Consider the following 11,950-nt stretch of genomic DNA (forward strand, 5'->3'; position numbering starts at 1 on the left):
AAGCCTGGGTAACACCTGGTATTTGAGGTTCTTATTCAAGACTCATCTATGGGGCTGTGGGCTCTGACAGCTCCTTTCTCTGGGTGCTACTTGGAGAATGAGTCATCCGGAGCACACAAAATAGGTGCTCCTGGGTCAGCCACCGCAGCCGTGAGAAGGGACTGGGGCCCCGGCTCACTCCCCGAGGTTTCCCCGGTCACTGAGGAGGGATGTTGAGTCTTAGCGGGTCTCGGGGCTGCGTGTGCTGGCGGCAGGCGCCTGATATGCTGCATTTGTGAAAGCAGTTGGCGATAAACTTTAAAGTTCATATTCTCTGACCTCATAATTTTACTTCTTAGACTGTGGGGCAAAAAAATCATTTGAGAAGTTTGCAGAAGCCACATTCACAGATGCTCATCACAGCCACGTCTCTGCTGCCAAACATTCCCAGCGACCTCTGTGGTGCGGAGCAGGGGATGGTTTGCTTAATTACACAGCTGCACCAGGGGCGGGGTGCACACCTGTGATCCCAGCAGTCGGGAGGCTGAGGCAGAAGGATGGCCGTGAGTTCGAGACCAGCCTGGGCTACACAGTGAGTTCAAGGCCAGCCTGAACTCCATGAGGAGACTTTTCCCAGAAACAAAAGAAAACAAAAAAAAAGCCACGTTCATATCCTGCTGGCTTGGCCCTCTGCTAGTGACAGCAGAACCATACTCCTAAGCCTGCCTCTGACCAACACCAAACCTCCGAACAGAAACCATCCCTGGAAAAGGCACGAATCTTTCCCGTAAGTCCGTGCTCAAGAGCACATCTGAGTTCCCCGGAACTTTTTCCACCTCCACGTACGTAAGGAAAGTACTAACGCTGACTTCTAACAACGGCTCCCAGAGGCCTCTGCGCCAGGCAGCACCTCCCCGACGCTCTCCTCCTACCTTCTCCTCGGATGGGTAGAAGCCGATCGCCCGCATGACGAACGGGACCTCGGCCAGGCAGATGTGCTCGGACACCTTCCTGGTCTCCATGGTGTCGATGCCCTGGCTGCGGATCTGCGAGTAGAAGAAGTAATCTTCCAGCTCCTGTGAGGTGGGGGGTGAGACGGACGTGGTCAGCGTGGCCGGCCCATCCTCAGAGGCCGCTGGGGGCTGCTAGAAAGCACCCTGGAGCTGGGCAGGGGAGTGAAGCAGGGGAGGCTCGGGCACAACCCTCTCACCACTGGAATCATGGGTACCAGGGAGCCCTGCCCCGGGGCACGGTTACCCTGTAGAATCTTCCTTCCCTGCCGCCCGGCACCAGGCCGTAGAACGGGGTCAAGTCTTCACCCCCAAGAGAAACGGCGGCGTCCAGGGCGCTGGAACCAAGAGAGACAAGACCGTTAGGTAGCACTCAGCGCCAGCACTGCGCCAGACAGTCGGGGCCGCTCCACTCGGGGGAGACGTCCCTCCGTCCCTTGGTCCCTCCATAATGAAGCCTAGGACAGAGAGCTCAGTATCAAGCGTGGGGCTTGGTGGCACAGGACACCTGCCTAAGTGACAGTGAAGACAGGCGTGTGCCGGGCAACGTCTGCCACGGCGGGGACCGAGTCTCTCCGGAGGCCGGGTGGCGCTCGAGTTCCGAAACTGCATCCTTCCCGCCGGCAGCCCGGCCGAAACTTTGGCTGCGGGACTCGGGCCCAGAGGCCGGGCCCAGAGGCCGGGCCCAGGGGCGGCTGCCAACGCTAACTGCCGCCATAAAAACTTGGGAGACCACAGGGACCTGTGCCAGGCCGACAAAAATAACCCTCTGCTCTCTAACTCGGGGTCACAGTCTCCGAAAATAGGCCCTGGAAAGGTAAGAAAACCTACTTTTGTGTAAGGCAGACTTTCCCCTGCGGGAAAGCTGGTCACGTGTTCCTCACGCTCCACTGCCGGCCTCCTGCGGCTCAGACCGGGCGGGACTGAGCTCGCCAGAGCACCGGGCGGCCGCAGGGTGAGGCTTGTGTGAGGATGCCGTGAGTGGCTCCTTCTGCGCTATCCTCAGCGGTGTGCGGTGGACTCGGAGCTCTGGGTGTGAATCCCAGCACCGCCCATTGCGAGCATGAACCCTCAGGGTGAGTTTTTTCATTTTTTTCCTTTTTTTTTTTTTTTTTGAGATAGCGGCTCCAAACCTTGCAGCCTCATGCTGGGGACAGCGGCTGAGGGGGCCGTGTCCCTGTTCCCCACCGGGCAGCCACACGGGGTCTCGTGACCTCCTAAGCCTGGCCGCGGACTAGCTGCCCAAGTTGAGCCCCCAACACTTAGAGTACGACGTGAGGTCACTTCAGAAAAGGGAAGTGACACTTACTGAACACCTACTGCACCTGGCAACAGATCAGTACTTCTGGGTGACTGCCTGACCCTCAGGAAGCTGGGGGCTGCTCAGGAAATGCCCATGGGACAGTGGGACCACTGACCTCACAGCCACTCTGTGATGACATTCAGCCAGGACACTCCCATTCAATGTTCGGAGAACTGAGACTCCACCCCATTAAGGGATTTGCCTGCTGCCATCCCCCGGGGAGGTGGCAACGCCCCGATGAATGCGGGGAGAAGAGGAAGTAGCGACCTTGAACATTAAAACGGGACGGGAGATTTAAAAACACTGCCTGTGATCCTAGCTACTTAGGAGGCTGAGGCAGGAGGATCACAAGTTCAAAGCCAGCCTGCGCAATTTAGGGAGATCTTGTCTCAAAATAAAAAATACAAAGGACTCAGGGTGCAGCTTCACAGTAAGTGCCCCTGGGTTCCACCCCTGGTACCACACAAAGAAAAGAGACGAAACGAACAGGTTCCAGACAAGAAGGGGGTTATGCTGGCAAAGACGGGAGGAGGGGTCCTGGGGCCCGAAGGTTTGTGGGACAAGGACCGGGACTCTAGGCCTGAGCTGACTGACGTCTCGGAATCTGAGGGGATTTACCGTCTCCTCATCCCCTGCAATGCTGCCACCGGGAACCTAGCGGGGAATCTGTTTACTCGTAAGGGTTTTTACGTTTCTTTCCATTAGCGAAGCACTGAACATATTAAGTCACCAGAACCAGCAATAAAGTGCTAATTAGTTTATAATGATCCTTTGTCCCCAAACAGATTAAACTGAAACGCTCAGATGTCTGGACGCTGGCCAGGCCCAGGGAAGAACTGCAGAGCGGAGCAGGTCCTTTTTTTAAAAAAAAATCTCTGTATTCCAGATCCCAGGAGGACTGAGCAGCGCACAGGGACGGGAAAGGGTCTCCGCCCGGCGTCGCTCGCCCGGGGCTGTGGGTACAGCCCAGGCCACAGAGGCTCAGGGGCTCAGGAGGAGACAGGATCGGCAAGGGCTCTGGAGGGAGAGCTTGGCCCGGCCTGGCGGCCCAGCCCGCATCTGTGCCCTGGGCAATGGCAGAGGTGAGCGTTGGCGCTGCCAACCGAGCCGCCAGCTCCGCCCGCTCAGATCCGGGTGAAGTGGAGAAGGCCCAGCGTTGTGTAAGGAGGGCGCAGGCGGAGCAGCGCGTGGGGCAGGCAGGCGGGAAGAGCTGCCCGAGTCTGGGAGCTGGGTGCCCACCGTGCCCTCCCGCTTCAGTGAGGAGGAGCTGGGGCTCAGGGCGAGGGAGGCCGCCAGTGACTGCGCGAGGACTTGGCACCACGCACGGTGCTCCTCCAGCGCTGACCACCTGACCCTGATGGAGCCTATCCAAGTCCCTCGTGTTACGGACAAGGAATCCAAGGATCAGAGAGGGGTTTTGTTTTTTTGAGACAAGGTGTCCCTGTGTAGCCCAGACTGGCCTTCAACTCCTGGCAGTCTTTCTGCCTCAGCCTCCCAAGTGCTGGGAGTACCGGTTTAGGATCAGGTAAGAAAGCTGCCCTATGTCCACAGCCAGCGAGAGCAGGCCCCTTATTCACACCCTCATGAGGCAGTATGACAAGCGTTTCAGGCACCGGGGAGGCCAGGGCGCTGCTGCGGAGACCGCACGGTGCCTCTGTGCTAACGTGAGACGTCACTGGGGCACCCTGAGGCCAGGCCCTGTGATGCCAGCGTAGTGTCTGTCGTTCCACCACAGCCTGTGGCTGCGCCCTGGATTCCCGTCCCTGCTTTTTCCCCCAGTACTGAGGATGAACTCGGGGGCTCCGAACTACATGCCCAACGCCTCAACATTTTTTGTTGTTTGTTGTCTCAACGTGTAGCCTCCTGCCTCAGCCTCCCCTGGAGCTGGGTTTCCTGTCTGCTGCTGCCAGGTGAAGGGGAGCCCACACCCGCACGCACCTCAGGGTGATCGTCCACTGCACCACCGAGCGGTCCTGTCCTCCCGCCGTGAAGGCGAAGCGGCCGTCGTAGGACAGGGCCAGCCCCGCCACGCCGTTCGGGTGGCAGACCATGGCGCACGTCTTGTGCGGGTTGCCATCCACCGGTAGAATCTGCAGCCCCACCTGGACGGGAAGATGGAGCTGGGGTTCAGGTGGCCCCAGACCAGGCCTGGCCTGGCACACCATGCGTCACCTCCCCACCCACGTGCTGGAGGGACCTGCGCCACCCGGGCCACCCTGGGTGAGAACTGTGTGTAAACAGCCGGCCGTGCACACGGACGCTCTCCGCCTGTTCCCAAGTCAGGAGCCCCAGGCTTTCCAGAATATTCTCACAACCTGTGGCTCTACACTTATCTACACGGGTGACTCACTAATCCCAGCATTCAAGGAGGCCGAGGCAGCAGAATCCCAAGTTCAAGCCCAGCCTGGCAATTTAGTGACTTAGCATGACCTTGTCTGAAAATAAAAAATAAAAGGGTTGGGGAGGTAGCTCAATGCAAAGGCCCTGGGTTCAATCCCCAGTGCCACAAAAACAAAGCACAAATAAGTGTAACTAATGTGTGTGACTTTATAAGGTTTTGGCTTTGTTTTTGGTTTTTTGAGACACAAGATCTCCTTATGTAGCCCAGGCTAGCCTCAAACTCCAGGCAATTCTCCTGTCTCAGGTTTCAAAAGATTTTTTAATCCTTTTTATTTTTTAAGATAGGATCTCACTATGCAGTTCAGGCTGGCCTTGAACTCACTTTGTAGACCAGGCTGGCCTCAAACTTGCAGCAATCCTCCTGCCTCAGCCTCCTGAATGCTAGAATTACAGGTATGAGCCACCACACCCAGCCCTCATTAGGATTTTTTTAAACAAGAAAGAAAATTGCCTTTGTTGGGTCATGTGTCTTCACTGGGGGTATAGAAAATATGGGAACTGCTAGAAAATGTCTCCCAGTCACCCGTCCCTCCAGTCCACGGTCCTTTCCAGGAATCCACTAACCCAGACAGGAGCAAATAGAGCCTCACAGTCCAGCCACCCCCTGGGGACAGGGCTACCTTGTCTCTGTTAATGAACACCAGGTAGCGCTTCTGCAGCTCTGGGGCCGTTCTCACGGGGAGGACTTGCGCTTGCTCGATAGGAGACCCGTACGCCGGCCCGAGCAGCGTCTTCCTGGATGACAAAGGACACCCAGCTGCAGACTCCTCGGATCTGAACACGAGCCCTGAGACGGGCCGGCTCAGTGCCCTCACCCAGCTTTCCCTCTACCCTTCCTGTCTGTTCCTCCGCTAGCCCAGGCTGGCCTCCAACTCAGGCCAATCCTCCTGCCTCAGCCTCCCAAGTGCTGGGATGACAAGTGGGTGCCATGACCACGGGCCCATTTTTTATTGTTAATTGTATTTTTTATTTCTCTTTTTTGAGGGCCTATGAAATAAAAAATGACGCAGGCTTCCCACACCTGGGTCCGGCCCTGTGGAAATCCACAGGCGCTGCATCTTCACTTGCGTGGCCTCCCTGGTAGGGTGATGGTGCCTGGTGGGCGTGGGCCAGGCAAGGAGGCGCCACCTCAACCCCAGCTTGGTCCAGCACCTGGCCATGGAGTCAGCCGCTGAGGACACAGTGCGAGTGAGGTGGCTGCCACCCCGGGGGAAGGAGAACCGTGGCACGTGGGGCTGAGAGGCAGAGGTGGCCCTGAGGGAGGAAGGACAGTAGCTAGGCAACAGCCGTGCCGCGCTGGGACGTGGCTCCGGGATGCTGAGAAGCAGAGGTCAGGCAGGTAAGGGGACGGCAGCAAGGGAGGTGAGGAGGCAGGGACACAGGACACAGCCTGAGATGCAGCGGTCTGCACGTCTCTTGAGAGCTGAGACCCAGCAGTTCGCCCCCCACATCTGCACCCAAAAAATGAAACGCAGGTCACACACGGTGCCATTGCAGCTTTCACAATCACCACAAAGCGAACACCACCCAGATGGCCATTGGCTGAGTAAGACAAAAACAAGCCGGGAGTGTGGCACACGCCGGTAATCCCAGCACGTGGGAGGCTGAGGCAGGACGATCCCTGTGAGTTGGAGGCCAGCCTGAACTGCATAGCAAGACCATCTCAAAAAAAAAAAGAAAAAAGAAAAGAAAAGAAAAGCCGCACGTGCGCAGCCACACAAGTGTGGGGGAGGTCAGCTGTGGAGAGGAGCAAAGCCCCGGCTCCCACCTGGCATGTGCAGGCACTGAAAACAGGAAGTGAAAGAAGCCACACACGAGCAGGCACACACTGGTGATCAAACGTATGTCAGTTTCAGTTCACACGGAACAGACAAATCACCAGCAGGGAGCTCGTCGGCTTCCAGGTGCCAGGGAGGGACAGCCGGTGAGTACCAGATTGACTGATTGATTTTTCCAGTACCAGGGTTGAACCCAGAGCTTTTGTATTAGTCACACTCCCTAGCCCTTTCTAAAAAAATTTTTTTTTAATTTTTAGTTTTGAGACAGGATGCTCCCTAAGTCACTAAATTGCCCAAACTGGGCTTGAACTTGTGACCCTCCTGCCTCAGCCTCCCAAGTTGCACCACCATCCCCCCAAATTGAGCCGCCATACCCAGCTGTTTTTCTCATTTCTACAAGCAGCACTGGAAGCTTTGTGCTCCAGGGTCCCTGCAAGCCACTCTCTAACCGAGCTCCTGTTAGTGGACGTAGAAGCTTCCATTTGCAATGGATTTTCCAGCAAGCGACCCTTTTGCGTGTGGCTTGGCGTCCCTGCTTCCACGGCTCTGTTCCTAGAAGCTGGGGGCTGGGGTAAGTTTAACAGAGGGCGACAAACTAGCGCCCACAGCAACCCCACCCCGTGCCCTCGCCACCGCTGGTGCCACGGGTCCTTGTGTCTCTGCGGATCCGGTCGGGGGAAACGCATCTCGCTTCTGCTCCGCCAGCCAGCACCCGCGCTCTTGCTTACAGCCTCTTTCTCTGAACGCCTTTTCATGCTGTTTCAAATATCTCTAAAATGCATTTTAAAAATTCTTTTGGATTTCTCATAAAAAGCCAACTCCTCCTCACTTAAACTGTGGTTATGAGGCTTTGTATTCTTACAATTTAAAAGACGCTTTGTGCCAGGGCTTTTATTCTGGAAGGGCTGGAATGTTCTGGAACCAGATGGAGGTCGTGGTTGCGCACTGAATGTTCTAGTTGCTGCTGCATCATTCATCTGATTTGATTTGACTGAGTCATTCATTCTAAAACGGCTGGTTTTATGTTATATGCATTTTACCCTGATAAATCATTCTCAAAAGTTGTATGAGCTGGGTGTGGCGGCGCACGCCTGTAATCCCAGCACTTGGGAGGCTGAAGCGGGAGGATTGCTGTGAGTTTGAGGCCAGCCTAAGCTACAAAGTGAGTTCAAGGCCAACCTAAACTGTATAGTAAGGTTGCCTCAAAATGACCAAAAAAAAGAGAAAAAGAAAAAGAGGAAAGTTCTATGCTAGTGAGGTGTGGTGGTAGAGGCTAAGATAGGAGGATTGCCAGTTCCTAAGAGAGACTCTGACTCAAAATAAAAAATAATAACTGTTAGCAGGAATTGCCAGCCTAAGCCATGCTGTCCCTATTCTTCTGCCTCACAAATTTTATAGTTTCTCAGGACTAGAAAGAACAGGATATTAAAAATGTATGTGTCCAAATAGCCAGGCATGGTGGTGCACACCTGTAATCCCAACACTCAGGAGGCTGAGGCAGGAGGATTGCCATAAATTCAAAACCAGCCTGAACTACATAATGACACCCTGTCTCAAAACTTCAAAGCAAAACAAAGAAAGCAAAAAGTGTGTCCATTAACAACAATACACAGAAGTCCTGAAATCATCCTACAACTCTTTTTTACACATTCTTTCAGGTGTGTTAGTAGTTTGTTGCATTTTTTATTTCTTTTTTATTCATTTACTTTTTGTGGTTCTTGGGATTGAACCCAGTGCCTTACTCCCTTTTTTTATTTTGAGATAGGGTCTCACTAAGTTGCCCAGGTGATACTTGAACTTTCAGTCCTCCTGCCTCAGCCTCCCTCAGTGCTGGGATTACAGGTGTCCATCACCATGCCCAGCCTGTTTTAATAGTTTTTTAAACACTGGCAATGGATTTCTCTTGCTGCTGTATGAGATGGCAACTGTTAATCATTCTGAGTGCCTTTTGGAGAAGAACGGTTAAGGAAAAGCGATACTGGGGTGGCCCTGGCCCTCAGAGCCACGGGCTCCCCCAGCTGCTGCCGCCGGTCCCCCTCACCCCGCTCCCACGGGCCCCACAGCCCCACTGACTGTCGCTGGCACGGTCCCAGCCTGGCCAGCGCTCACCTGCACATCTTGGTGGTGGAGTTGAAGAGCTTCACCTTGTAGCCGCTGTTGCAGACGAGCAGGAAGAGCTCCTTGGTGAGGGGCGGGTACCACACCATGCAGGTCGGGTGGTGGCCCTGGTCGGTGCGGTGGATGTCCAGGACTTCCAGGTGGTCCTTGTGGCTCCGACTCAGGTTGTACTCTATCTGCAGAGCGGCGGGCGACACCCCTGAGCCGCAGCTCAGCGCGGGTGGCGGCCTCAGTGCCATGCTGGGGGATAGGGTCGGGTCGCTGGAGAGCCCTGACACCCCGTGAGCCGCTATGGCTGGGCCCCAGCGGCCGGGGGCGCTCTGAGGACGGGGATTTGCCGCCGGGGCGGGGCCGCGTGGTGGCGGGGCGGGAGAGAACGCGCCATCGGACCGCGGAGCCGGCTCACCAGCAGCCTGTCTTTGCCGAGGCTCAGCAGTCGCGGCTCGTTGCTGTCCAGGTAAACCCCGAACAGGAGGCTGCGGATGCTCTGGCGGTGCGAGCGGAGCCTGGCCAGGTACTCCCAGAGCCTGCGCCCGCCGCGGACCACCACGGTGTACACGGCCACGGTGAAGCTCAGGTCCTGCCCAAGAGCAAGGCGGCGCGTGACCCCTCCCCAGGGGGCACGCAGGAGTCTTCGCTCTGTTTCTCGTGCTAATTTTACTTTCACAAATATTCTACCCGAGAAAAGTACATCTGTGAGGCCGAGTAGGAGGAAAATGCCCATTTTACCGATGAGAAGCTGAGGTTCCAAGTGGATGAAGGGAGGAGGGAAGAGGGCGGGGCCCTGACACCATGGTCTGACCTCTCTCCCAGCTCCCTCCTCCTCCATGCAAAACCAAGAGCCGGTTCATTGTGCCTCTGCCCCCTTCTTCGGCAAGGCAAATGACAAAGGTCTGACACAGCCAGGGAAGGAGCGAGTGGTCGCCCGAGGCAGGTACAAAGCTGTGGGCGTGAACCGCAAGGTGGCACCACCCGGTCACTGCATCCCCCCTGGGCAGAAAGGCACACAGCTGGGGGGTGAGGTCAAAGGTCAGAAACCCTCTTTCCTGAGATCCCAGGCCCCATTCACAGGGGGAGGAGCAGAATCCAAACACTGAGTCAATAAGAATGTCATCTTGTCAAAAAAGAGAGGGCTAGCCTATGACCCCAGCACTGTAGGAGGCTGAGGCAGAAGGATCTCAAATTGGCCCTGTATCAATATAAAAAATTATGAAAGGACTGGGGATGGAGTGGAGTGTGAAGGTCCAGCCTTGTCCAGAGGTAAACGTTCCCTATCTGCACACCCCCTCCTCAGCAGGTGACAGTCCTACTGAGACGTGACTGACGGCACGCTGCCCATGCGTCATCACGGTCCTCACCGCTTTCGCCCCATTTCCCGGGCCCGATCCTCCACGTCAAAGCCACCTGGGAGGCCGGCGCCAGGACTTACGGCAGTAGCCATGTACTGGGAGTCGTGGGAGAAGCTGACGTGCGTCACGCTGCTTCTGGAGTATTTGAAAGGCTCCGGGGTCTCATTCTGCAGAGACATCGCATCGAGAATGTACACCGTCCCCTCGGTGAAGCCAGCTCCCAGCAGGGCCCCTGAAATGACACCGGGAGGACAGTCCGAGAAGGACCTCAGACTAAGCGTGAGCCCGAGTGTCCCGGACAGAGACTGAGATGCGTGGCGCGGGGCGCGCTCTGGGGCAGGACTAGGCCTGGGGGTGGGGGTCCCGGAGAGGCCGGCCGGCCCGTGCGGGTGGGGTCACGCACGGGCGACTTCCGGCACCCTGGAGCACCCCCAGCGGCTGGGGAGGGGGTTACCTTCAGGGTTGTAGGTCAGGCTCTGCACGCCGAGCCCCTTGTCGAAGACCCTGCTGAACAGGTACCTCTTCCGCTGGTAATCCCACACCTTGATCAGCCCACAGACGCTGCCCACAGCCAGCAGCGGCTGGTATGGGTGGCAGGAGATGGCGCAAACGGCGTCCTTGGGCTCCACGAACAATTTCTCGAGTCTGGTGCCATCTGTCGTTAAGTGGTACACCGTGGCATCAGATGTTGCAATGATGAAATTCCTGTTTGCCAAGGAGACGCCAAGCAGGATGAGCGTTTGCGGGGAAGGGAGCACGCCAGCTATTCTGCTTCTAATTGCACACAAAACGCCTCTGTCGTCTGTAATTTAGTGACATTATTAACCCAACAGCTCCGAAAATACACCACCAATAGCCAGCAGCCCCCATTTGCAAGTGAAAAAAAGGCCACTTTTCAACATGGAAATGGAGTCATTAAGTATGCAGATGGACAGTGGCTGGTACAATTAGCTAATCTGCACATGCAAATATTCATTTGTGTATGCAAATACGGAGCTGGGTGCACACATACAGATGTGCCCGGAAAGACTGCAAGGGTAATTAAGCAGACTCACAGATAATTCGGTCTGGAAATGTTACGGCTATTAATCACCCGTGCCTTTAACCACCAAGGCTAGGACGGGCTAGGACAGGCTCGGCCCGGAGAGGGGAGACCCACCAACGGCCAGGGCTGAGAAACTAGAGCTGGGGCGGGGATCCTCCCGCTTCCTGTCACCCAGCTTCTTAATATTAGAAAAATTCCATGCTAATTCACAAAACAGTTCAATAGTGGTCGCAGCCGGCCACAGCCAGCCATCTGCAAGCCAGGCAAAGGACGAGGCAGGCCAGTCCCTGATTCCATACCCTGGGAACCAGAGGGACAGCTCGCTGTGTACCAACGAAAGACCACAGCAGCAGTTTTCCACGGCCGAATGACCAGTGCATCAACAACCTACCTGACGACAAAAAGGTCACCTTTCAGGGTGCAGTCCGGGGGGAAGTTTGCGCTCTGGTGCATGCTGGCCGCACTCTGCGAGAAGGACAGGGTCCGGATGCAGCTCAGCTGGAGGTGGCTGTACCAGTGAGCGATGGATAGGGTCTGATCGTAGAACTTGATGTGGCCCTTCACATCCCCCGTGACGATGTAGCTGGAACGGAGAGTGCATCGGCTGGTCAAGTGGCAGGACTCGCAAGCACCATCTACTACATACTCCTTATGCCAGGCTCTGGGCTACAGGCGTCGTGAAAGCTTCATCTAGTCTTGCCCAGTGAGGCTGATTTCAGTGCCTTTTTTTTTTTTTTTTTTGGACACAGGGTCTCGCTATTTAGTTCAGCCTGGCCTTGAACTCACTATGTAGCCCAGACTGGCCTGGAGCTCTCCGTGATTCTCCTGCCTCAGCCTCCTACGTCCTGGGATTACAGGCGTGTGCTGCCGTGCCTGGCTCACAGTTGACCCACTTTCTGTCTAGAAACTTAAGGCTCTGAGAAGTTAAGAAACTTTCCCCACGGGACTGAGGCTGCCATAGGAAGAAA

At 55.9% G+C, this 11,950-nt stretch overlaps 1 protein-coding gene across 1 annotated transcript in view; it reads right to left on the reverse strand.

Annotated features, from left to right (window-relative positions):
- The window catches only part of Wdr66 (WD repeat domain 66), a gene marked incomplete at its 5' end in the record, with an annotated part of 44,999 nt that overhangs the window by 10,514 nt on the left and 22,535 nt on the right, over positions 1 to 11,950 (reverse strand). Inside the window, 9 exon segments of the mRNA XM_013503582.1 lie at positions 912 to 1,055; positions 1,237 to 1,327; positions 4,231 to 4,394; positions 5,313 to 5,427; positions 8,580 to 8,764; positions 8,995 to 9,168; positions 10,018 to 10,169; positions 10,392 to 10,642; positions 11,374 to 11,565. Of these exon segments, the coding sequence (XP_013359036.1) occupies positions 912 to 1,055; positions 1,237 to 1,327; positions 4,231 to 4,394; positions 5,313 to 5,427; positions 8,580 to 8,764; positions 8,995 to 9,168; positions 10,018 to 10,169; positions 10,392 to 10,642; positions 11,374 to 11,565 (1,468 nt within the window).

Source organism: Chinchilla lanigera, unplaced genomic scaffold, assembly GCF_000276665.1.
Source record: "Chinchilla lanigera isolate Chin_1 unplaced genomic scaffold, ChiLan1.0 scaffold00081, whole genome shotgun sequence".
In the NCBI taxonomy this organism is placed as follows: Eukaryota; Metazoa; Chordata; class Mammalia; order Rodentia; family Chinchillidae; genus Chinchilla; species Chinchilla lanigera.